This window comes from Patella vulgata, chromosome 6, assembly GCF_932274485.2.
Source record: "Patella vulgata chromosome 6, xgPatVulg1.2, whole genome shotgun sequence".
NCBI classification, from domain to species: Eukaryota; Metazoa; Mollusca; class Gastropoda; family Patellidae; genus Patella; species Patella vulgata.
Window position 1 is genome coordinate 2873479 of NC_065884.2, and position 27645 is coordinate 2901123.

Here is a 27645-nt window from a genome sequence, read left to right on the forward strand (position 1 = left end):
TCCTACACGCAAGCGAATTATTGAAATAAAATTGAAATATATGTTAGTCCTGAAATGACCTAGTTTGTGTCGAGTGGAACCCATCTCTCTTTCTCTCTCTCTAATAAACCTAAACACTGTAGTTGTCTGTTATATTTTGGTCACGGAGGAAAGGACAACGTTGACTACAATGGTAACGTACGTAGTAAATAAATAAAGCTTAAAGATACATTATGGAAGATCAGATGAGGATTTGTCAGTTGTCACTATAATAGTTACAAACTAGATAATGTAAAGGGGATATGCTGACAATTGCAGTCACATTACTCCGCTCTGAACCGAGATATTAGCGATTGATTTTTCGACCTAGCCTCGGTCAACATTACTAAAGTCGGTAAGATAAAAAAAAAACATAGTCTTGATGATCCATTTTTGGATTTAATCATCCATAAGGGGTTGAGCAGCAAATCGGTTTTAAATCCAGTGACAATCCGACACAATCGATAGTTGATTATGGTCTGGATAAGTTAATTAATGTATAATTAATAATTTAGATAACATTTCAGGCCTAAAGAAATACCTGCAATAGGCAGATTTAGCTGTTGCATAATGTATGTTTAACAAAATCAGCACAATTCATTAAAAAGAAAGATTCATTTATTTCTTCCTTTTTTTTGTTAATCTCTTGATTAACGGAGTATTCATTAACACAATTAACATAACAACATTAATTACATACAGGCATAAATTATAACTTTAGCACATTTTTACAAATAAACTGAAATCTACATCTTATGTTTAATATAAGTATAATTCAAATTAAATGACCTTGAACTTTACATAACGACCTTGAACTTTGTATAATGACCTTGAACTTTACATAACGACCTTGACCTCTGGCTTACTCGCATTGGATCTTCATGGGAATAAATTTTTGACCCACGCTACAGTCGATGGTGATCTTGGCGCCGTCTTGACAGATGATGTATTTAGTATCATCCATAGGGTCCGGTACAATGTACGCATTACGATTCGATGCACACTGCCATAAACTGCTACAATCTGGTTAAACAAATGAAATGATATAAAATAAAATTAAATGGGGTTTAATGCCTTTATTTTCTCTACCAACAAGAATACATGTAATGGAGAAGGGCAGGCGCCATGCGTTATACTAGGAAGGGAATTTAGCTGGAACTCCAGCTGTCAGGGATTATTTTACTTGTAAACCTAACCTTGGGTTTTTTCGTCCCACTCGTACGACTACAATCGCTCCTGCAAAACCCCGCTTGAAAATCATGAGGACCTTTCTCGTGGCTAAATCTATTTGTTAAGGCCAACTCAATTTTCGGCAAGGTCGCTGGCACGTAATTGTTGGCGAGATTGTAGGTTAGGGTTAGGGTAAGCGTTAGTGCTAGGTCCAGGGATAGGGTTAGAGTTTGGATTAGCGCTAGCACTGTTTACATCTCGTGACCGTTGACCAAACTTGAGGTTGGCCTTATCAAATAGATTTAACCCTTTGTCGGTGAACATGGTTAATTTTAGTGAGGCTATATCCGTACTAACAGAGCCATCGTGCTTCCGTCAGAATACTTCGCGTTAAATATAATAATCCAAGGGCCTGTTTCATGAAATTTTAACTAAGATAAAATCCAATTTTTAGTAACTTGATTAGATAATATTAGATTGATTTTAGTGCTTAGCCAATCAAAATTGAAGTATCTACTAAAATTTGGATTTTATCTTTAGTTAAAATTTCGAGAAACATTGCCGAGGATATGTTTTGGGAGAACCATCAATCGTGAAAGTGTCGATGGTGAAATGAAATGGGGTTAAACTTATTACTATTCTGCGCCGACTGGGCTAATGAAGACGGGCAACCCGGCACACAGTGTTCTGTCAGGGTAATTTTTCCGGAAAGCGGCTTGTCTTTCATTAATGACAAACGGGGAACCTCGTTTCGATAGTGAAAACTACCTTCTAATTCCCGTACGATTTGGTTTTAACATGTAATCTAAAATCCTTGGCTGTATTTACAAGGTACGGGAATTGTAGAGATACGTACTACAGTTCACAAGGTACGGAAATTGTCGAGATACGGAATGATAAATAATTAAGATCTGTTTACCTCTGCATGGGTTACCAGCGAAACCAAATGGGCACCCACATCTATAGTTGTTGACGTCATTATAACACGTACCGTTTATACATGGATTGCTGGCACAGAAATTCGCTTTAAAATAACAGAAACAAATTATTTATACATGCCCATTATAGTACATTATTTATACATAGCTGTCAGACAGTCGCTTTAAAATATAACACAATTATTATTGTAAATCGTTTGTATATAGATTATTCTCACAGGCATAGTTATTACAGTTGCTTTAAAATATTACACATTTAATATTTGAAATCGTTAATAAATAGATTGTTCAGACAGACAGTCGCTTTAAAACTAAGGGGGTGGGGTGGGCAATGGCTAGCACGTGGGCGCTGTATCATAAGGTCTGTCATTGAGTCAACTGGCGTGGTTTCGATTCCCCGATTGTACGTGACAATGTATAAGGTCGCATGTCCAACTTCATGGGTTTTCTCCAGGTCCTCAAGTTTCCTTCAACTGCTAAAGACCCCTTACGCGTAAGCGAATTATTGAAATAAAATTAAACCATATGTTACTCTCTCTCTCTTTCTCTTTGTCTCTCTCTCTTTCTCTCTCTCTCTCTTTCGCTCTCTCTCTCTCTTGCTCTCTCTCTTTCTCTCTCTCTCTTTCGCTCTCTCTCTCTTTCTCTCTCTCTCTCTTTCTCTCTGTCTTTCTCTCTCTCTTTCTCTCTGTCTCTCTCGCTCTTTCGCTCTCTCTCTCTCTCTCTCTCTTTCGCTCTCTCTCTCTCTCTCTCTCTCTCTTTCTCTCTCTTTCGCTCTCTCTCTCTCTCTCTCTTTCTCTCTCTCTCTCTCTCTCTCTCTCTCTCTTTCTCTCTCTTTCGCTCTCTCTCTCTCTTGAAAAGTCTAGTGAATCTGCAGTCCGGTAGATTGTGATATAGAAAACTTACTGTATTCACAGTTTTCGCCAATAAAGCCATCGTTACACGTACACTGATACCCTGTTGACTGACTTGTACATACACCATTATTACTACACGTTTTACCAGCACAGAAATTTTCTACAAAAACAAAAAATACAACAATATAAATGATATGGGGTTTAACATCCTACTGTTCTGCTCCGGACTGGGCTAATGAAGACGAGCATACGCCATACAGTGTGCTCTGAGGGAAATGTTTGGCCGGGCAACAGCACTATGGCTTACTCTTATATCGAATTCCAACTGTCAAGGGATCTTTTACATGCATGCCAATGTATACACGGGACCTTGGTTTTTCGTCCCATCCAAACGACTAGACAACTGTCCTTGTCAGGCCCTCCGTCCTGCACCACTGACAAGGGTAAACCATGTCCCGATGAACTTTCTCGGCCAAGGCAGGAATCGAACCCACGACCTCCAGACTAGCGAGCCAGCGTCTTACCTAGTTCGCCACTCCCACGACAATATAAATACAACTATATCAATAAATATCCCCTGCCACAGATCTCCCAGCCATCTGCATATAAACAGGGAAATCATTCATATGTGGATACTAGTAAGGGACAAACAGGTCATGATTCTGTGGTATACAATTACTGTTTCTGAGCGACGTTTCCACTAGGCTTCTCTAGTCATTATCAAGCAATGAGAGAGAGAGAGAGAGAGAGAGAGTCCACTCGACACAAACTAGGTCATTTCGGGACTAACATATTGTTTAATTTTATTTCAATAATTCGCTTGCGCGTAGGGGTCTTTAGCAGTGGGATGAAACCGGAGGACCCGGAGAAAACCCACGAGGTTGGACAGGCGACCCAACTCCTTGTCACGTACAACCGGGATTCGAAACCATGCCAGTTGACTAAATGACAGGCCTCATGATACAGCGCGCACGTGCTCACCATTCGGCCATCTACCTCCCACCTCAAACAATGAGGTATAAGCAGTAATTGTATTCTATAGAATTGTGACCTGTATATTCCAGTTCAATTACTAAATGCCATTGAAACAATGAATAGTACCGGAATCAAGTATCAAAATTGGCACAAATAATATTCCTTCGATCAAGACTACTCTATTGAAAAACAAAACAATAGCCAATCGAAACGGGTTGTTTTAATATATGACACTAAAGAGAAACCCATGTACATTTTAGTGCCTGTATCCGGATTGTCCCATTACATCACATGCGCAATAGTCCAGTGGCGCAGTGATAGTTGTCATTGCCGGACCGGTAAAGATAAGTATTGTGCTCTTTAACCCGTGGCCCTTTAGTACTAGCTAAATACCTGCTATGATGTTAGTGCTTAGCCAATGACCAAGGAGTATTCTTAAAATATATATTAGTTTAAGTTTACACCAATAAAGTCCCTGTGCATTAACCGGTTGTTAATGTGCATAACGAATAAGGTCGAAGTGTTTTGTAGATGTCCGTGAATAATGGCCCTGTGTAATACAATTGTTCGTGAATATTGTGAATAAGGTCCCTGTGTATTGTAGTTGTTAATGTGTATAGTGAATAATGCCCCGTGTATTGTAAGCATTGTTTAATGGTCGAGAGCGAGACATTAAGTAATATATTGTAACAACAAGAGGGCCGTGAGGCCCGAGTGTTGTTTTAATATATTACGCAATGTCTTAAGCTCGAGACCATTAAAGTAGCTAAGTCCGTAACTCAATATCATCCAAAATCTTCGACATTGAAAACACGATTTTTTTTGCAATTTAAATCAGCATTGGTGCTGTGATCTTACCTGGAAAAGATGGGCTTCTGATATCCAATATTTAAGACAAAATAAACATTTTACCATTGGTACACGAATCCTGTACCATAATGCGTTTCAGTGCCATTTGTAACAAGGTGCTCAAAGAATGAGGCTAGACATATTCCACAAGTCATGCCAAACGGTGATATCATGTTCTTATTTGGAGAGCATGCGCAATAAATAATATCGGTGTTGACTGGAATAACCAGACGCTAGAAACTGACTTGCGGTTGAGACTTCTGGCGTATTTCGCCGAACATAACTGATGACAATTCACAGTAAAACGGACACGATTGAATGTAAAACAGTTTATATAAATTCATATTACATTATTATATGCGTTGCGACCCATTTGTGCCAATTTCTAGGTCCAAAATATTAGCGATTTAGCTCCTTTAAAGAACTTAAAATACAGACACCCCGCATGTGCTTTTACAGTGAAATGCGAAACGCCAGTCCAATATTTCACTAGTATAAATAATGTACGATTCGCAAATTGCCCGTACGATAATTTGAAATAATAGTACGCCAACATCTAATTTAACTGGATATAATGAATAAGGTCCCTTTGTAATGTAGTTGTTAATGAATAACGCCCCTGTGCATTGTATTTGTGGTGAATGATTATGGCCCATGTCTCTTATAGCGGTTCATGTATATAATAAAAAAGGTCACTGTGTATTGTAGTTGTTAATAAATAAGAACCCTGCGGTTTATGAATAAGACCCATGTCTGTTATATTATGTATATAATAAATAGGGTCCCTGTGTATTGGAATCGTCAGTAGGTAAAATGAATAAAGTCCCTGTGTAACTCACCGAATTCACAACGGAAACCAGAATAACCTTCTTTACAAGAACAGAAGAAACTAGATCCAGTAGGAGTACAGCTGGCACCTCCAATACCACAAGGATTACTATCGCATGGGTTAGCTTTAGAGAAAGTGTAAGTTGTTAGTCCCACAATATATACAAACATTAATACAGTAATACCCTTGTTTACATACAATATATACAAACATTGATACAGTAATACCCTTGTTTACATACAATATATACAAACATTAATACAGTAATACCCTTGTTATCCATCTGATAAAAACACAGACCCTATTTCGTTTCGTTTTTATAGTTCAAAAGTTCGTTTTACTTGTCTTTACTATATATAGTGTAGGCCATCGAAAGTATAAAAAAACGAAACGAAATATAGATTTGTATTTGAATTAGATTGCCTTGTTATTAATTTTAGCAAATGTTTAGTAATATTAAATAAACCAAAACATTAAACATACATTATGGGAGATTAGATAAAGAGCTGGCAGTTCGTTCTCACTATAATAGTTGAAAACTAGATAATGGAAAAGCAATTTGATGAACATTTCAGTCAAATTAGTCCATTCTGAACCAAGATACATCATGGAAGATTAGATAAGGAGCTGACAGTTCGTTCTCACTATAATATACTATTCAAAAAAAGTAGGGGATATTTGATTTTGGGGGCATAATACTAAAATATGCAAATGACTACGAAAAAAGTCACTATAGAACCTAACAGAAGAAACATTTCCAGTTACATGTGACGCCCAAACGCACCAATAGCTACCGCATGGAATGCAGGTGATGCTTGGGATCATCATGGGGGTCCAACCCAAGATTTGCACGACTCTGACTTTGAATGTTACAGTCATTGTGGCATTGAATTCCAGGGTGGAAACATCAGTTTAATTGTTTTAGTGACCAGAAAACAAATTTTGATATGCGTCGGCTTACCCAAAATGAAAGGTTACGTGCCCTTGGCATGCTACAGATCGGCACAACACAGGCGGTTGTGGCGCGGACGATGAATGTTTCTCAGTCTTTCATAAGCAGGCTATGGTCCAGATACCGTGATACACAATCTGTACAGGACAGACCACGCTCAGGTCGACCAAGGGCGACAACTCAAGCCCAGGATCGATTTATCCGTACCTTGGCCTTGAGAAATCGTGTCATCACAGCAAATCAGATCAGCGCTCGTCTTCAAACAGACACTGGTGTGAGAGTGAGTGGCCAGACGATTCGGAATCGACTGCATAGGGGTCACCTTCGCGCCCGACGTCCTCGCGTGATCCCTTGTTTGAGAGATCATCACATTCAGGCAAGACGTCGTTGGTGTAGGGATCGTCAACACTGGGATAATCGACGCTGGAGCAATGTGATGTTTTCAGATGAGTCAAGGTTCACTGTTGATTTTTTGGACAGACGTAGGAGGGTGCGGCGTCGTCGAAACGAGCGCTTCCAAGACGTTAACGACATCAGACATGATCGATTTGGGGGTGGTTCTGTTATGGTGTGGGGAGGCATCACTGTTGCTGGAAGAACGGCTTTACATGTTGTTGCAGGGCGTGTTACAGGCTAGTACTACCGGGACAACATCTTGGCAGTCCATGTTGTGCCGTTCGAACGACGTCATGGCCGCCGTTTCATCTTCCAGGATGACAACGCAAGATGTCACAGGGCCAGGATCGTTACAGGTTACCTCCAACAACAGAACATCACCACATTACCATGGCCAGCACTGAGTCCCGACCTCTCCCCCATCGAGCATGTCTGGGACATGCTTGGACAGAGGTTACGTCAACGTCAACAACGTCCTGCCAATGTCCAAGAACTTGCTGCTGCGTTGCAACAGGAATGGGACAATCTGGACCAAAATGACCTTAGACGTCTCATTAGGAGTATGCCACGTCGGATCAATGCTTGTTTGGCAAACAGAGGAGGATTTACCCGTTACTGACTTGGTTGTGATGCTGTGGTAACTTTGCTGTTTGACCCCGGGTATCATTTTACCCTTATAATGGTCAGTCTGTGCCTTACTTAGTCTAACGATCATTTGGAATAAATCGATGAATGTGAACTTCATTTCATTTTGTCATTTGTTTCTTCGTCAGTTTCATTAGGTGACTTTAATAACACTTAAAAATCAAATATCCCCTACTTTTTTTGAATAGTATAGTTGAAAACTAGATGATGGAAAGAGAATTTGCTGAAAATTTTCAGTCAAATTGATCCACTCTGAACCGAGAATTTAGCGATTGAATTTCTGGCCTAGCCTCGAAAAACATTACTAAAGTCGGTCCGATAAAATCCATTTTTTGATTTAATCATGAATGAGCGTTGAGCAGCAGATTGGATTGTAATTTTGTAAATATCGCAGGCTGGCGATGTCATCAAGAGTTGATAATGGCCTGGATAAGTTAATTAATGTCTAATTAATAATTTAGATAACATTTCAGACCTAAGGAAAGACCTACAATTGGCAGATTTAGCTCTTGCATAATGTATCTTTAATTAGCAAAGATATCAAAACACCATACCATCGATATTAAAATATAAGAAAGCAAGCAGTTCTAATTGAAATGGTAGAACATCATTTGAGTAAAGGGTATGATATCAGAACTATAGCAACCCCGTACACTGACTAGTACTATATGGACGAATTGAATACAGTGCACCATGAATCACACCAACTTCCCGGAAGTCATTCTCTGTCAAATATGCCGTTCAGTCTCCAATCTGATTAAAATACAGATCTATATTTCCTTTCGTTTTTTTTTTTATACTTTCGATGGCCTCTACTTCATGAAGATCTGGCCGGTTGTAGTGGAAGGTCGCGTCAGAGGTCATACGAGCGACTTTTGGCCCTTTGACGGCAGACATATGATTAAGCAATCAGCGTTGATGTTTCTTGTGGCTTACCAACAGTGCCGTGCACCTCACGCCAAAGCCTCGCCGTAACAGACCATTGACTAATCCCTCACATCATCCAGAACGCGAGTTATATAACAACTCTTCCAGTCCTAGTGTAGTAAACCCAAGGAAAACGACATTTTGAACTCGAAAAACCAAAAACGAAATAGGATCTGTGTTTGAATCAGATTGTCCAGTCTCTTATGTTAAACAGATTTAAAAACGACAGCGATCGTTCAGTCAGCCTACATTTGTCGTTTTAACTCAAAAGTGGGACAAATACCCAAGCTAGCAATCTAATTAAAATATAGATCTATATTTCGTTTCGTTTTTTATACTTTCGATGGCCTACACTACATGTAGATCTAACAAGTTATAGTGGGAGTTCACGTTCGATGACGTCAGGTACCAAGCAAGCGACATTTGACTCGATTACGTCAGTCATTCGATTAACCAATTAGCGACCGCCATGTATTTTTTATCTACTTTTGCTTTGTTTTGATTTCTATTGCCGCTAATGTCTACCCACAGTTCCACGCAAAAAAGGTCAAACGCTCAATTCGACAGACCATTTGATTGGCTGACCCCTCATTTCAAGCAGAACACGAGTTAAATAACAACGCTTCCAGATCCAAGTGTAGTAAAGACAAGTAAAAGGAAATTTTGAACTATAAAAACGAAACGAAATAGGATCTGTGTTTTAACCAGATTGCCCAAGCTAGCTACCGGCATTCCTCCTTCAATAAATGTGTAACGTCCACTTCTACCGATGGTGATATCGCAGTCAAGTTGCCATATCTTATTATGCTTAGCATACGCACAAGGGTCTTTGCTGTTGGAGGAAACCGGAGTACACGGAGTAAACCCACGAGATTGAAAAGGCGCCCGTATCTTCAAGACACATACAAAGGGGTCGAAACCACGACCTAAAGTCAGAGGTGACCGGCCAGCTAGAGTTCGAAGCCCGACACTCTAGACCACTCTGCCATCCCAATCCCCCCATCTGTCTTCCAGAAGGCTATTAAGCTATAAACGCCGGGCTCAGAAAGCTTTAGACATGCTTTGTAAGTTATCGTTTTGGGGAAATGGTGGTATCGTGACACTCGGTTGCAATCGAAACCTTCTTAACTCACAATCGCGCACCTTCAAGAGGTTTTCATCACGACCGGATCTTGTTTTCAATAGTAGAGAGTAAGTACCCCGTAATGCGCGTGGCTATGTTCTATTTGTGGTAACTTACTGTATGTTTCACATCTTTCACCAGAATAAGCGGAGAAACATTGACACTGGAAATTTCCACCAGTTGTCTGTAGACAACTTCCTCCTGTGCCACAGGGGTTGGATTCACATGGATTGGCGGGAGCTGAAATATAAACAATTACTATAAGATTCCTGAATCCAGTTCATCAATAATATACCTTAAGAGACAATGTGCTTTTTATCTTAATATCACCGGGCCCTGCCACCAGGCATTGTTGTTAGTAGCGTCAGGATCGTGTTATCCAGTTGTTAGTAGAATCAGACCCTGTCATCCAGTTGTTAGTAGAATCAGGCCCTGTTATCCAGTTGTAAGTGGAATCAGACCCCGTTATCCAGTTGTTAGTAGAATCAGTCCTAACTCCCCAGTTGTTAGCAGAAGTAAGGCCCAATTCCTCAGCCGTTGTTAGTAGACGTAGAGTCGTCTAATTGTTATTAGAATTAGGGCCATGTTTTCCTGTTGTTGTTAGTATATATAGGCCCCTGTCTGACCACTGTCCTTCAGTAGAATTAGGACCCTGCCCTTCAGTTGTTGTTAGTAGAGTTTGGGCTCTGCCTTTCAGTTGTTGTTGTTAGAAGTAGGGTCTTGCCCTTCAGTTGTTGTTGTTAGAATTGGAGCCCTACCCTCTATAAATGTTGGTAACATTAATACATTTATTTCAACTGTAAAATAAACATTGTGTGTGAAATGGCTTTTTTTAAATCCGCTTCTACCGAAGTGATATCGCAGACAAATAAAAACATGCCATCTGTACGATACAGAGTTAATTACTCATTAACGATGGGGTGCTCGATTGGCAGTCCTGAACGTCAGGAGTGGATCGAATTGCAATCGAGTGACGCGAAATTCAGTTCTGTTATTTTCTTTACAGTCCCAAATCTTCCTTTTCACTCGATTGTCACTATATTTTGCAGTTCTGTCACTTTCTGATGTTCAAGGCTGGCAATCGAGCATGACCTAAATTATTTGTAAATAACTTTCTGTGGAAGATAAAGGATGTATAAAGGATATAATTACGATACAAGGGGCGATAATTTCAATAATATGTATAAAGAGGTTGATATAAGAGAATATACACGGTCATATACATTTATTGGTTTTAAATGTAATTATATACAGCGAGGTTATATAAAGCGAGGTATCTTTTTGAATGCAATACCTACAAAGGGAGTTAACTGTAAAAAAAAGGGGGATAACTAGTAATAGTAAGGGAGATAATCTAAGTATAATGGTAGCGAACAGTAAAAGGGAGATAACTAGTGAAACTAAGAGAAACAACCTAACTATAATAACAATAAAGGTAAATAACTGTAAAGAAGGGAGACAACCTTAATATAATAACTATAAAGGTGAATAACTGTGAAAAAGCGAGCGATATTAAGGGAGACAGCTTGAATATTTTAACTATAATGCTATAATGGTAGATAACTGTAATAAAGGGAGATAACTAATGATATTAAGGGAGATAACTTGAATACATTGTCGTTCATTGTACTAACTGTATATTTCACATCTTTCACCAGAATAAAAAGCTAAACAATCACATCTATAGATCGAACCAATAATCTGTACACAACTACCGCCCACTCCACAGGGACTTGTAGCACAAGGATTAGTAGGATCTTAAACAAAATATAATTCACCAAGTCAACTACTGATTATTATAATATTAACACATATATGATAAAATAAATACAATGACCTAGATTTGAATAATACATAAATTAATTTATGTTAAATAATTATTATCATATTAGTTTTATGTTAAATTTTATATATCATTTTAGTTTTATATATCATATTAGTTTTATGTTAAATAGTATATTTGATATTAGTTTTATGTTAAATAATATATTTGATATTAGTTTTATGTTAAATAATATATTTGATATTAGTTTTATGTTAAATAATATATTTGATATTAGTTTTATGTTAAATAATAGCTATATGTTAAATATTAATATATCATATTAGATTTGTATTAAATATTATCATCTAAGTTTTATGTTAAAGTTAAAAGTTATATGTCATAGTAATTTAATGTAAAATGGTATCTATCTATATATATATTTGTGACTGTCGTTTGTCTGTCTGTCGGTCTGTCGGTCTGTCTGTCTGTTCGGGGTCGGCGGCTACACTAGATCTGCCCCGAGTCTGAAATTTGGGGTATAGGGGTAGCTCGGACCGGGGAGTAACATAGGCCAGGTGGCGTTAGTGTACCACTTCCGATTTCGGATTTATGACCCCCGAGTGAAGCCGGTCTGTTCGGGTTTGGCGGCTACACTAGGTCTGCCCCGAGTCTGAAATTTGGGGTATAGGGGTAGCCCGTACCGGGGAGTAACATAGGCCAGGTGGCGTTAGTCTACCATTTCCGGTTTCGGTGTTATGACCCCCGAGCGAAGTCTGTCTGCTCGGGGTTGGCGGCTACACTAGGTCTGCCCGAGTCTGAAATTTGGGGTATAGAAGTAACATAGACCTGGTGGCGTTAGTCTACCACTTCCGGTTTCGGAGCGAAGCCGGGTATCCTGCTAGTATATCATATTAGTTTTATGTTAAATAATATCATATTAGTTTTATGTTAACTATTATATATGTATAATAATTAACATATATATATATATATAAATGCTGGATAATTTTATATTGGTATTTGATATTGTAAAATATTTATATTTGATATTATTATTGTCATGTACATATATGTATTAATAACGCCTGATGAAACCCGTAGTGGGTGAAAGCGCTGGCTAAGATAAAATTAGTTTTTTCTTTCTAATTAGTTTTTTCTTTATTATGTAATACATATAACAAGAAATATATATTATTATTATTTAAATATGTTCTGTTGTTTTAGTAATTAAAAACAATATATATTAGTATTGTGTCGATACTACGCGAGATTGTGCAGTTAGAAATGACCTTTTTATTTGTCAACTTACTGTAAAATTGACAAAGATCGCCGGAATAGTTGAGTTGGCATGTACAAGTATATGTCGAGCTAGTTGTGGCATCTCTTACACAAATACCGTTATTTTGACATGGTTCGGATACACACGGATCAGTTGGGCCTGCTGGAAATAATACATGTATATACATCAATACTCCTTATGAAATAAAAGTCACTGGTCCAAAGGTTATCAATCCCTGCGTGGCACGCGCTTAAAGATGGGTCCCCCTAAAAGTATTTATCGGGTGGCTATTTCCAATAAAAGTATGGCAATTTTGGTATATATGGAAAGTAGAGATATCCAATCTTACTAGAAAAATACTGGATTCCCCGAAAAACATTCATGGAGCGTATACAGAACAAAAATGTAAGGGTTCCCCTAATCAACAGCCCGACGATTAGGAACTTCTGCACGCGTGATGTCAAAGGTCAAAACCGAACATTGAGCGTTTGATGTACAAGTTGATAAACGCTATGAAGAGTTAGACGTACAATACTTTCTGAGATAAAAATGACGGAAAAAGACGCGGGTAGTGGATAATCCGAGAATTTAATTAGGATTCGATATTTGTAATAAATAGTAAGCGATTAAAGACAACATCGTCTTATGTATGCAATGAATTCTCCTCTGACTTCCATGACGTGACGTAAACATGACCTGGTTTGATTGAATTTTTATAGCAGGTCATTCCTTCGCAATTACAATGTTTGAGAAGGATTTGAAGCATAATTATGACAAATTAATTAGTTTGAATATGTTTTGGTCCATATATACCATTAAATCACCCAGTTTGTACGCGGGAATGTATCTTTAAAGAACATGACAATCTGATTAAAATACAGATCTATATTTCGTTTTGTTTTTTATACTTTCGATGACATCTACTACATGAAGATCTGACCAGTTGTAGTGAGAGGCCGCGTCAAAGGTCATACGAGCCGCTTTTGACTTTATGATATCAGACATTTGATTAACAATCGGCGTTTATTTTTCTAGTGGGTTAACCCCAGTTCCGTGCAACTCACGTCAAAAGCTCGCCGTAACAGAGCGTTTCATTGGCTAATCCCTCACATCATCCAGAACGCGGGTTATATAACAACTCTTCCAGATCCTAGCGCAGTAAAGACAAGTAAACCGAACTTTTGAACGAAACGAAATAGGATCTGTGCTTTATTCAAATTAAAGGGATGACTATGATGCCGATGATAAATAAGCGAAAATAGGATCTGTGCTTTATTCAAATTAAAGGGATGACTATGATGCCGATGATAAATAAGCGAAAATAGGATCTGTGCTTTATTCAAATTAAAGGGATGACTATGATGCCGATGATAAATAAGCGAAAATAGGATCTGTGCTTTATTCAAATTAAAGGGATGACTATGATGCCGATGATAAATAAGCGAAAATAGGATCTGTGCTTTATTCAAATTAAAGGGATGACTATGATGCCGATGATAAATAAGCGAAAATAGGTAGTTAGAATATTTATATCAACTTACTGAAAAATTGACAGAGATTGCCGGAATAGTTGAGTTGGCATGCACAGGTATAAGTCGAGCTAGTTGCGGCATCTCTTACACAAATACCGTTATTTTGACATGGTTGGGTTGCACACGGATCAGTTGTACCTGCTGGAAACAATACATAATAAATATAATAATATTCCGTATTGTTACATAATCACAGATTATCTGATGTTATAGACGCTTCCTGCCAACTTGACACCTGTTCGCTATCGACATCCCTGGAGTTCTTGGTCTATGTGATTATGTAATGATTAGTTACCCTTACCTTGTTGGCATGTCTTATTTAAACTTTCTTTTTTGATAAGCAAATGTTAAACCTGATATGATACATGATACATCAGCCAGATGTCTAATACGATTCCTTTGTCTGGAAGGGTTTATAAGCCCAGAGAACAAACGAATCGAGGGAGAGGTCCGGCCAGGACAGGCCACGCAGGTCTGGAGTTAAGACCGGACAACGGCCATGTAATGTAAGTTAGTTGGGAGTTGGCAAATTCGTGCCTAGCCGAGCTAGGGCCATGGCTCCCCCAACACAAGCTAATTACGAAGTCTTAAGTTTTGTATATATTATGTTAGAAGAAGAAAAAAGTATTATAAGATGCTAAACTAGTCTTGTCATCCAGAACCTGATAGAGAGTAATACTGTAACATATAAAACAGTATGGCAACAAGTTCTAATAACCATTAACATGGAGAGAGAGAGAGAGAGAGAGAGAGAGAGAGAGAGAGAGAGAGATTTGACGTCAACTCGACACAAACTAGGTCATTTCGGGACTAACATACATATGGTTCAGTTTTATTTCAATACTTCACTTGCTCGTAGGGGTCTTTAGCAGTGGGAGGAAACCGGAGGACCCGGAGAAAACCCACGAGGTTGGACAGACGACCCTACTCGGAACCACGCCAGTTGTCTCAATGACAGACAATTTGAAATAGCGCGCACTTGCTAGCCTTAAATTCACAACAACAGGTGACTATTGCATAATAACAATGTCTAGAATGATACGTTTATCCACTTTTCAGGTAAATATAAGATTTTCAAATCCACAGCTATCAGTGCCGTGCGCAGGCTGTGTAGTTAGTGAGTGGAGGAGGGTGCAGGGGAGATGAGGGCGTGTCTTTCTCCACCACCCGTCCGAGACAATTTTGAAAATTCGGAGTTTCATTGGTGATTTGTGGCATATATCTTGACGACCGAATATTACAATCAGTTCCATCGGGTACATAAAAAAACTCCTACTATGCATAGTATAGTCAATGAAGTGATTTTTTATAATGTTATTTAAGGGGGTGGGGCAGGGCTCCCAGGTACCACGCCGGGATCCGTCACTGTTTTGCTTTTGTATATAAACAATTTTAAAAAGATAAATAAATATATGCTATGTTTCTATGGTATATACTATGGAATATATACTATGTTACTGCGGTATAAACTATATATACTATGACATATATACTATGCTTCTATGGTATATACTAAGTTTCTATGGAATATATACTATGTTTCTATGAAATATATCTTATGTTTCTATGGGATATATACTATGTACTATGGAATATTGTTTCTATGGAATATATACCATGTTCCTATGGAATATATACTTTGTTGTATTTATACTATGTTTCTTGTATGGTAGATGTACTATAAAATATGGTATATATACTATGAAATATATACTATGCTTCTATACTATATGTACTATGATATATATACTATGTTTCTATGGTATATATACACTATGCTTCTATGGTATATATACTACGTTTCTATGGTATATATATATGAAATATATACTACGTTTCTATGATATACACTATGCTTCTATGGTATATACTACGTTTCTATGGTATATATATATGAAATATATACTACGTTTCTATGGTATATACACCATGTTTATATGTACTTACTGTACGTATCACATCTTTGTCCAGAGTAATTATCAGGACAAGCACATCTATAGTTGGAGACTTCATTATAGCATACACCCCCATTATTACACGGTGTGCTACTACAATAATCTATAATATATTACACCCCTATTATTATTACACGGTGTGCTACTACAATGATATATTATATATTATACCCCCTATTATTACACGGTGTGCTACAACAATAATATATTATACCCCCTATTATTACACGGTGTGCTACTACAATAATATATTATATTCCCTATTATTACACGGTGTGCTACTACAATAATCTATAGTATATTTACCCCCATTATTACACGGTGTGCTACTACAACAATCTATAATATATTACACCCCTATTATTACACGGTGTGCTACTACAATAATCTATAATATATCACACCCCCATTATTACACGGTGTGCTACTACAATAATATATTATATATTTACCCCCCTATTATTACACGGTGTGCTACGTTGATTATACGGTGTGCTAATACAACAAAATATGATATAATATAATATACACTCCTATTAGATGTACTATGAGAGTAATGTGTAATATATTATAAATTGTCTTTTGAAATATAGACTAGAATATGAGCAGAAGTACTACAATGTCGTCACGGAATGTTTATTAATGGAAATTTACGACTACTCACGGAGAACGGAGGAAATTACTAGCGTTGAAATTTGCCTGTTGCAGGTAATATACTCATGGAAAAGATATGTTTACATAATCAATCATAGGCGTAGGAGCCGGGGGGGGGGGGCAATGAAAAATTCGACGACCTTTTTTTCTATTAACTTTTAGAGACAAAAATATAACTAACTTATTTCTATGAGATCCTCACTGCCCGAAAAGTATTTTCTCGTCTTTTTCTTGTCCACTGCATGCCCGAAAATATGCCCGAAGCTCTCTTATGATATGTTTGCCCGAAAAAACGGTATTGATTTCGGGCAATCTTCTCTGATGCCCCCCTGAATTACTTTGAGCTCCTACGCCTATGTAATCAATTGCACTATTTAAAAAATGAAGCTTTTCTGGTGACCTTTATATATATCATCTAGAATAATTGTCAATGAGACATGACGTCCAAATGTCTAATAAAATACAAATTGATTGGAAAACCTCTGAAATGTTTTACTTACTGTAAGTTTCACAGTTGTTACCAAGGTAATTACTAGGACATGCGCAGGTATAACCGGATGTTGATGGCGAACATACTCCTCCATTTACACAGGGGTTGGAGTTACAAACAGCATTTGTAGTTCCTACAGCTGTAAAAAATACATATAGAAATGAAATGAAATGAAATGGGGTTTAACGTCCTACTGTTCTGCTCCTAACCTGGGCTAATGAAGACGGGCATACGCCATACAGTGTGCTATGAGGGGAATTTTGCCCGGACAGCGGCACTACGGCCTACTCTTATATCGAATTCCAACTGCCAAGAGATCTTTTACGTGCACGCCAATGTGTACACGGGACCTCGGTTTTTCTTCCATTTCGAACGACTAGACAGCTGTCCTTGTCAGCCCCTCCGTCATACATATAGAATAAATACATAAAGGCCCTCAGTCGTCGTAATTAGCTCGGAAGGGCAGAAAGGTAGGACGTTAAATAAACTCTATTTCATTTACTTAAAGTTGCAATTTTATATTTTCTAAGAAAGTCAAAACATAATTATTTCTATGTCTTTTGCTCAATAGGTTGTCAACTCACTATTATACGATCATAGGTGTCATTCTCACACTTAAAACTCATTTACACCGGAAATAATAACACAATTACCTCCTAATTACCTCCCTTGTTTTCTATTCTCCACCATGGAGTAGCTAATTTCAAACGTTTAAATTTGAAGATAAAAATGATATTTTTCCCAATTTCTCAACTGGCAATAGTGAATTATAGGATTAATAGGATTATTCTTTAACAAGGTAGGACTGTTTAAAGATACCATCTATTTTAAGGCTTTATTTTGATTAATTTTAAAAATATAACTTAAAAATATGAAATTGCAACTTTAAAGGCCCAACTTTTTACAAACAGCATTTGTACCTCCTATAGCTGTAAAACAAATACATAAAGGTCCACAGTCGTTATTAGTACGAGTGGGGTTAAGGGGGTGGACATTAAAACCAATTTCATATACTTAAAGGTCACTTTTTTCTACAACAAAAGAAGGGCTTAGACTTTTAGATTATATACAATAGAAAGTATAAGGTTTCCAAAATTTATCACCAACTCATTGAATCGTAATGCAGGTTATGGATTTAAAATCTTTCATTAAACCCCATTTCATTTCATGTAAACTTTGTGGACAACAATATTGTCCTTTAAGATATGAGTATAGGCATACTGATCAGCAGTGAATATTCGCTAGGCCGCTACAATCACTGATGACATCAGAATAATCAGCAGTGAATATTTGCTAGGCCGCTACAATCACTGAAGAGAATGACATCGATGCGACTTAATGAGCCAAAAATATTAACTTTTTTCCTCCGACAAATTAATTTTAAAACAATTTTTTATGTATTAAAAAAATAAAGAAAGGTGTTTGAAGTATTTGTAGGTAAAAAATTATTTCCTATTTAGTGTAAATGGGTATTAACATGAGTAAAAGGCACCATTCCGCCCGAAACAGTAACATCTTATGTAAACAATGCAAGCGCCATTGAGCCAATGATTGACGCCGTGTTGAAGGTAGTCATCTTTTACAGAGATATTAGACGACTTTCGTAATCCTCTGTGAAAAGGATTGATAGCAACTATCACGATAAAGAGTGTACAGGGGAGATAACTGCACTTACGTGTTTCACATCTTGGGCCTGTGTATGATGATAAACAGGAGCAGTAGTACCCGTAATACCAAGCACAAGCTCCGCCATTTAAACAGTTAGTGCCAGGAAGATTTGAAGCACAGAGTACTTCTGTATTCCCTGAACCTGTTTAATACAAACAAATAATGATAAAACAACAAGTGATTCGTGGCGATCGTGGACCAGTATTTGAAGAGTCCCGAGGAAGAACGATCTAAGTCACTTTTTCAATGAACCCCAGTTAATGGCGCCGTCTGGTAGCAAATTGTATAAGCTTACTGTGGAACAATCAATTTCAGGTAAAAACGATCGGAGTCATATCGAACCAAGGCCCTTCTGAAATGGCCTCCCGGACAAATACATGTACAAGTCCATCGTATTTATTTGACCTTAATTTGACTGAAGTTGAAGTCAGTTGTATTGGTAATTATGATTCGTATTAAACATCATTATGAAGTTGTATTTAAAATTACTCATTGTTCTGTTCTGTCAAGCATTCTCGTCCAAAATTCTGTTTTGCCCTTTTATGCGAAAAGATAAAAATGTGACTTAGATCGTTCTCCCCCTGGACTCTTCATTTCTAGACCAGTGGTTCTCAACCTTTTTTTGCCATCGGCACACTTTGGAACACATGAAACGATTGCAGCACACCTGGCTAAATATGTATGAAAAATATTTGAATTTTACAAAATAAAAACATGGTAAGTCAGACGGCATATAACCGTAGACACAGACTAGTCAGATCCATTTACCAAGGGCACCTGCAGATTTCCTCAAGGTCACGAGATGTGAACAGGGCTAGCGTTAACCCTAACCCAAGGCCTAGTCCTAAGCTTTAACCTAACCAACAATCCTCGGCAACAATCAAGTGACCTAACACTGTTTACATCTCGTGGCCTTGGATTAATATGCAGGTGACCTTAATAAATAGATCTGCCCCCCCCCCCCAATACGTTTCCTGAAATATAATTGAGAACTACTCACTGGGTGTCTCACACCTAGTTCCAGTATAAGAGCCTACACAGGAACAAATAAACCCGTTACTGTTGGACGTTGATTCCGTGCACTGACCAGAGTTCTGACAGGGGTTCGGGTTACAGTAAGTGGAACCCACTGAAATAAAACAAAAAAAAGCCAAATAATTATCGATATTTTATTTTGAGAAAGAATGTTAACCGGAGAAAACCAACTGGGCTGGACATGCGAACCTACTTTTGGCCATATACGAGCTGGGAATGAAAACCACGTGACTTGCCTCAATGACAAAAAGTCACTCGGCAAACCTCAGCAGATTCCAGTACCCTACATCCAGCCTCGGCTGTGTGACAAAGTCCGTCATTGGAACAACTTTCAAGTTCCCGGATTACCAACGGCGTTGTCCATGACGACGGCTTTGAAGAATGTTTTATCATACAAATATTTCAAAGTTTGGAGCTGTTTTTCTTTCGAGTTTATCCGATTTTCTTCAAACAAGAACAACTTTGCACTGAAAATTTTACACACGCATCGAACGACGCAAGTTTTCCTAATAAGGGCCTAGTGGTCTAGAGTGTCTACCTGATTTTCGGTCGTTGTCTTGGAGAGACGGGCTACCTCTACCTGGTGGTTTTACTCTCCTGCACATGCGCTAAGATAATAAAAATGAAAATAAGACTTGTCTGCGATATGACCCTCGGCGGAAGCGGACGTTAAACACTAGATCAACAACAAGAACAGTCATTTGTTTAATTCCTCTCGCAGGAAACACTTGTCTGCGATAATACCCTAGGTCGAAGCGGACGTTAAACACCACTGGCGGAGTGACTGACTATAGAACAGATCAAAGAGAGAGAGAGAGAGATAGAGAGAGAGAGGGTGAGAGATAGATGGGGTTTAACGTCCAATCGACACAAACTAGGTCATTTCGGGACTAATGGTTCAATTCTATTTCCATAATTCGTGTACGTAGGGGTCTTTAGCAGTGGGAGAAACCGGAGGACCCGGAGAAAACCCACGAGGTTGGACAGGCGATCCTACTCCTTGTCACGTGCATCAGGGGAATCGAAACCACGCCAGTTGACTCAATGACAGTCCTTATGATACAGCGCGTGCGTGCTAACCATTCGGCCCCCACCCCAGAACAGGTGAGAGACCAGGTAGACTTACCGTAATATTGACATCTATCGCCACCATAGTTGACAGGACAGGTACAGGTAAAGGTAAAGGTACCGCTATAACAAGTTCCTCGTACACATGGGTTACTTGCACACTTATCATCTGCAGCTAAAATTAAAATAAAATCATAACCAATAACATAACACAACAATTATATGAAATAGAAATTATCTGTCGACGTTCAACCAAGGGTTTCTCGTCTTTATCAGTTACTGTTTATAAACTGTTTCAATGGCATTTAGTAATTGAACTAGAGTATACAGGTCACAATTCTATGGAATACAATTACTGCTTTTTACTGAGCGACGTTTCGACTAGGCTTCTCTAGTCATCATCAAGCTATGATAAAAAATGAAAATATGACAGGACAATATATACATGTACACCACAATGCTAAGTTAATGATGACAAACCAGGGATGTAACTTAATTACGTGTACCTAATGGTAATCTGATTTAATTGTACACTAATAAGTAATAATACCAATTAACCTAAAAAATTGACCATTTGTATTTATTTCAGTGAAAGGGGTCGTTGATAACATTTCATCAATTTTCATTTTCTTGCAACGTTTGTATTATTAAAACCCACTAATCATTGTGTATACTCCACAACAACTTATCCATTAATCAATTAGTCAATTTTTTAGGTTAATTGGTATTATTACTTATTAGCGTACAATTAAATCAGATTACCATTAGGTACACGTAATTAAGTTACATCCCTGGTTTGTCATCATTAACTTAGCATTGTGGTGTACATGTATATATTGTCCTGTCATATTTTCATTTTTTATCATAGCTTGATGATGACTAGAGAAGCCTAGTCGAAACGTCGCTCAGTAAAAAGCAGTAATTGTATTCCATAGAATTGTGACCTGTATACTGTTTATAAAGGCGAGCGATCGCTCTCGAACATCTCTCGCTCACCTGAATGTCGACCGAGGGGAGGTTTTTGCCCTCTCCTTAAAATTGAAAATCGTTCTCCTTTACAAAGTCATGAGCGTTTATTTTCATTTATCAAACCAGGAATAACATGCAGTTATTGATCTTCAGAATCATTTCCCATACACACAAGTAATCACTCTCCTTAATATCAGATCATTCTCCTTAATTTCTAAATCACTCTTCTTATCGAAACTGGGGGAGCTTTTGGGAGCTTTTTTCGGCTCTCCTCTAAAATACAAACAACAATGACTGAATGACAACCATAGGTCATAATTCATCTGGATTATCTGTCGTGGTTCCTCTTTGTCAGGGGATCACGTGGCTAAGTGGGTAAGACGATGGCTCGCTAGCCTGGAGGTCGGGTGTTCGATCCCCGCATTGGCCGAGAAAGTTCATCCAGATTTTCCGGCGTGGTTCCCCCTTGTCAGTGATGCAGAACGGAGGACCTAACAAGGAAAGCTGTCTAGTCGTTCGAATGGCATGAAAAACCAAGGTCTCGTGTACATATTGGCGTGCACGTAAAAGATCCCTTGGCAGTTGGAATTTGATATAAGAGTAGGCCGTAGCGTCGCTCCCCGGGCAAAATTTCCCTCATTAGCCCAGTTTAGTAGCAAAACAGTAGGACGTTAAACCCCATTTCATTCATTCCTCTTTGTCAGTGGTGCAGGACCGAGGGCTAGGCAAGGAACAACGTATAGTCGTTCGGGTTGGACGTTAAACATCCCTCGATATAAATGAAATGAAATGAAATGGGGTTTAACGTCCTACTATTCTGCACCTATACTGGGCTAATGAAGACGGGCATACGCCATACAGTGTGCCATGAGGGAAATTTTGACCGGACAGCGGCATTACGGCCTACTCTTAAATTTGAATTCCAACTGTCAAGGGATCGTTTACGTGCACGCCAATGTGTACACGGGTCCTTGGTTTTTCGTCCCATCCGACCGACTAGCCAGGTGTCCTTGTCAGGCCTTCCTTCCTGCTTCACTGACAATGGAGAACCACGTCGGAAAATCTGGATGAACTTTCTGGGCTAATGCAGGGATCGCACACCCGACCTCCAGGCTAGCGAGCCAGCGTCTTACCCACTTAGCCACCCTCGATATAAGAGTAGGCGGGAACCACATCGGATAATAATAGTACGTTAAATATTAGTTCAGCTCTGAACGTAGGTCTCATTACTTTTAGAGAAAAAAAAACAACCGTGTTATTTATGTATTTTTTTAAAAATAAAATAAAACTAGAGAAGCAAGGTGTACGTTTTACTATGATTTTGTTAAAACATTATCGGTCACCAAGTCCCACAATAAATACTGAATATGAAAGTAAATTGGTTTACCCCTCATTATACACCTGGAATGTTAGTTTTAGGCAAAGCAATAAATAAGTGAAGATTCTAGTTTTTTTCAAAGATTCCAATTTTTACCTAAATTTCGTTTCGTCTTGTATGGCCGACATTCCTAAATATGGACGTTGACCAATATTTAGAGTGTCATGGCGGCGAAAAGGCAACTTGATGTGAGGGGACCGATTGACACCCCACCGTTTAGCAGTAAAAAGTTGCCCAGTAAAATTGACTATGGATTCAATAGGACGGTTACTGAACGTACAGGGCGAGTGTAATGAGACCTAAGGTCAGAGCTGAACTAGTTAAATATAATATTACTTGTTTGACATCTGTCACCAGTATATCCAGTAGCACACGAACAGGTATAACCACTGGTGGTCGTACTACTTTCATAACAAACACCATTAACACACGGACTGGAATCACAGGCGTCTATAATATACACAAAATATAAACTTACATATACAACTCGACACATCTATAATTAGGGGGGCGGGGTGCTGTATCATAAGATCTAAGAGAGAGAGAGAAATGGGGTTTAACGTCCACTCGACACAAACTAGGTCATTTCGGGACTAATGACTCAATGACAGACCGTATGATACAGCGCGCGCGTGCTAACCAACCCCCCCCCCCCATAAGGTCTGTCATTGAGTCAACTGGCGTGGTTTCGATTCACCGATTGTACGTGACAAGGAGTAGGGTCGCCTGTCCAGCCTCGTGGGTTTTCTCCGGCTCCTCCGGTTGCCTCACACTGTTAAAGATCCCTACGCGCAAGCGAATTATAGAAATAAAATTGAACCATGTGTTAGTCCTGAAATGACCTAGTTTGTGTCCAGTGGACGTTAAACCCCATTTCTCTCTCATTTAAAATTACAACATGATCAAAAGTCAATCTCTTAAAGGAGCTAAACCTCTCAGACTCAATATTTTCCTCAGTATTTGAAATTAAAAACATGAATTAGAATCTAGTATTGGTCCATTTCAATCAATGTTGATGTCTGTGATCTTGCCGTAAAAATATTATATGTGATCCTAATATCCAATATTTAAGACACAATGAACATTTTATAATCAGTGCACGAGTCGTTTATTCTACGATGGTTTCGAGCGTTGTTTGAAATGATAAAAGGAAAACATATCCCAGAAGACAACGCGGGGGTAATTAAAAATAATAACCACAAAATGGACGAAGACTAGTAATTATTTCCCCTTATTTCATGAGTGTAGTGCAAGTTATAAATAGACAATTTTTCCTTTAATTTTTTTCTTCTCTCTTCCTGCATTTTTGGGTTGACTTTTTGGTCTAGAATTGGAGAAAAAGGATCAAATTTGCAATTTCATAGCAGTTGTGGGTAATACAGATGATTTTACAGCGGAGGGATAGGGGGTGTAAAGTGTCTTTCTGCAAAGCAATCATTGTGTCGAAAGAGAGATTTTCACCCCGTAGCAAAAATCTAAACGGTCAACCCCCTACAAAATTATGATGAGGAGATTGCCAAATGTTGTCCCCATTGTGCCTATAAAGATTGGAAGCAACGGAATGTTGAGCAAAAAGCTACAGCCTGTGATGTTACAGCCATTTAACATTGAAGTCAATGGGCAAATAATTGCTAGTCTGAGTCCTGATGATAACAATAACGTTCCGTGTAGAATGGACTAAGCAGACGTAAACGATTGTCGTCCATTTTGAACTGTTCACGTATTTCATCGAACGTAATTGGTTAAAAATTACAACATTTTTTTTAAAGATTGATTATAAATCAATTCACATACATTCATAATATATTAAAATGGGCTTTTAATCCCATTTCGTCTGTTTAAGATTCCAAACAATAGTGATATACGCCCTTTAAAGGATTATAAGTCCAAAAACTGGTTCAATAATCAAAATGGACAAGTTGGTTTAATTTAGTTATTATCAAGGCGTAATATAAAAAAAAATAACATTGGTATATCTAATTTCACTTTACAACACGGAGAGAGGACGAGTTATCTTCTCCTTATGTCATAATAAATTCAAGTTAAAAAAAAAACAGGCGGTCCAGCTGACTGATGTTTGATGTCCCCTAACACATAGCTGGGCCTCTGGTTAGATCTAGATATTAAGGGCACCTGCAGATTTCGTCAAGGTCACGACATGTAAACCGGGCTAGTATCACCCTAAGCTTAACCCTTACCCAAACCCTCGGCAACAATCATGTGCCCTAACCCCAACCCTATTTACATCTTGTGACCTTGACAAAATCTGCAAGTGGCCTTACTATTTAAATCCGGCCCTGGAGGTATGCCGTTAAAAAGGGTAATGTATTAATACTAACTTGGTGAGGCTGGGTTGGTACCTGATGTACATTCGACGTTATCCGGCCAATCACAAACGCTAACTGCTGGGTTGAACTGTAATCCAGGTGGACAGTCTATTTCTATCTTACTGCCCCAGTTACATCTGTAGAATTTACTGCAATCAGCATGCGGAATAAAGGCTCCATGGGTACAGGCAGCCGTCGCCCCAGTTCTAATTGCATACACCAGACAGGTAGCTAAACATGGAAATAGAAAATAAAATTGAAACTGAACTAACAAATACCACCGCACTATGGACCGAGAACTGAGAATGAAGTCATCGCAGTACTCTTGGGATCTTTAGGACACCAAGATCAGTGGAGTTTCGGGTGCAATTGTTATTAGTTTATCGAAGGCATCGACAATGTGCATTTTAATTACCAGGGGATCACGTGGCTAAGTGGGTAAGAGGCTAGATCGCAAGACTGGAGGTCGGGTGTTCGATCCCTGCATTGGCCGAGGAAGTTCATCAAGATTTAGGGGGGTTGGATGGCTGAATGGTTAGCGTGTGCGCGCTGTATCATACAGTCTGTCATTGAGTCGACTGGCGTGGTTTCGAATCCCCGGTTGTACGTGGCAAGGAGTAGGGTCGCCTGTCCAACCTCGTGGGTTTTCTCCGGGTCCTCCGGTTTCCTCCCACTGCTAAAGACCCCTACGCGCAAGCGAATTATGTAAATAAAATTAAACCATATGTTAGTCCCGAAATGACCTAGTTTGTGTCGAGTGGACGTTAAACCCCATTTCTCTCTCTCTCTCTCATCCAGATTTTCCGGCGTGGTTCCCTCTTGTCAGTGATGCAGGATGGAGGGCCTGGCAAGGACAGTTGTCTAGTCGTTCGGAGGGACGAAAAACCGAGGTCCCATGTACACATTGGCGTGCGCGTAAAAGATCCCTTGACAGTTGGAATTCGATATAAGAGTAGGCCTTAGTGCCGCTGTCCGGGCAAAATTTCCCTCACAGCACACTGTATGGCGTATGCCCGTCTTCATTAGCCCAGTTCGGAACAGACCAGTAGGACGTTGAACCCCATTTCATTTTTAATTGCCAGTAAAGAACAAAATGCTGCATATCCGGTCCACCCTCGTAAAAGAGCAACGTGAACATAGCTGTGAAAATATTGAAACACGTATAACTATTCTAGCCATTTTAATCCTCGACAGTTCAATCGATGGTATTTCAACGAAGGGGGAGGGTGTGTCACGGCGGCTCAGTGAGTAAGACGCTGTGTTGGCTGAGAAAGTTCGTTGATTTTATGGCTGGTTTTCCCTTTTCATTAGCGCCGGATGGACTGCCTGACAAGGATAACTGGGACAAAAAAGCGAGGCCCCGTAACAGATCCCTTGGCAGTTGTAATTAGCCCAGTCGGAGCTGAACAGTAGGAAGTTAAACCCTATTTAATTTCATTTCAGTACAGGGACGAGGGGTAATGTACACTGGACAAGAACTACTGTAGGGGTCTAAAGCAGTTGAAGGAACCCTGAGAAAAAAACAGAAGGTAAGAATGGCCGTCCTAGTCGTTGTCACGTACAAGCTGGGAGTCGAACCTACACCACCTGACTCAATAACAGACCTTATGATCTAATCCCAACCCTCTTTATCTCAGTAGGAGGACAAACATTTATACAATAACAGGAGTCAAACTTCCCAAGGAAAGACATAATATACTACCTGACCGATCTGATTACAATATTGATGTCGATCCCGGATTTTAAAATTCAATAACTTTGAATCTAATTAGAATATTTTGGGAAGCATTTTATGTATATTTTCATAAAATATTTTCAGTCATTTAAAATTTTGGAGTAGAACGGATCG

General features: G+C 38.8%; 1 protein-coding gene across 7 annotated transcripts in view; it reads right to left on the reverse strand.

The window, feature by feature from the left end:
• Positions 1-397: 397 nt before the first annotated feature.
• Positions 398-27645, reverse strand: part of LOC126823510 (fibropellin-1) — a 29000-nt gene continuing 1752 nt past the window's right edge. The window contains exons 2-16 of one of the 7 annotated variants that reach the window (XM_050552399.2): positions 25809-26027; positions 23806-23919; positions 21181-21297; positions 20020-20148; positions 19027-19161; positions 17362-17490; positions 16200-16310; positions 14262-14393; positions 12751-12879; positions 11311-11433; positions 9794-9916; positions 5644-5757; positions 3030-3140; positions 2108-2212; positions 398-1041 (exon numbers count right to left, since the gene is read on the reverse strand). In XM_050552399.2, the coding sequence (XP_050408356.1) occupies positions 881-1041; positions 2108-2212; positions 3030-3140; positions 5644-5757; positions 9794-9916; positions 11311-11433; positions 12751-12879; positions 14262-14393; positions 16200-16310; positions 17362-17490; positions 19027-19161; positions 20020-20148; positions 21181-21297; positions 23806-23919; positions 25809-26027 (1952 nt within the window). In that variant the 3' untranslated portion in view covers positions 398-880. Of the gene's footprint in view, positions 1042-2107; positions 2213-3029; positions 3141-5643; positions 5758-9793; positions 9917-11310; positions 11434-12750; positions 12883-14261; positions 14394-16199; positions 16311-17361; positions 17491-19026; positions 19162-20019; positions 20149-21180; positions 21298-23805; positions 23920-25808; positions 26028-27645 lie in introns of all 7 variants that reach the window. The other 6 variants (XM_050552398.2, XM_050552401.2, XM_050552400.2 and 3 more) reach the window with 6 other exon arrangements.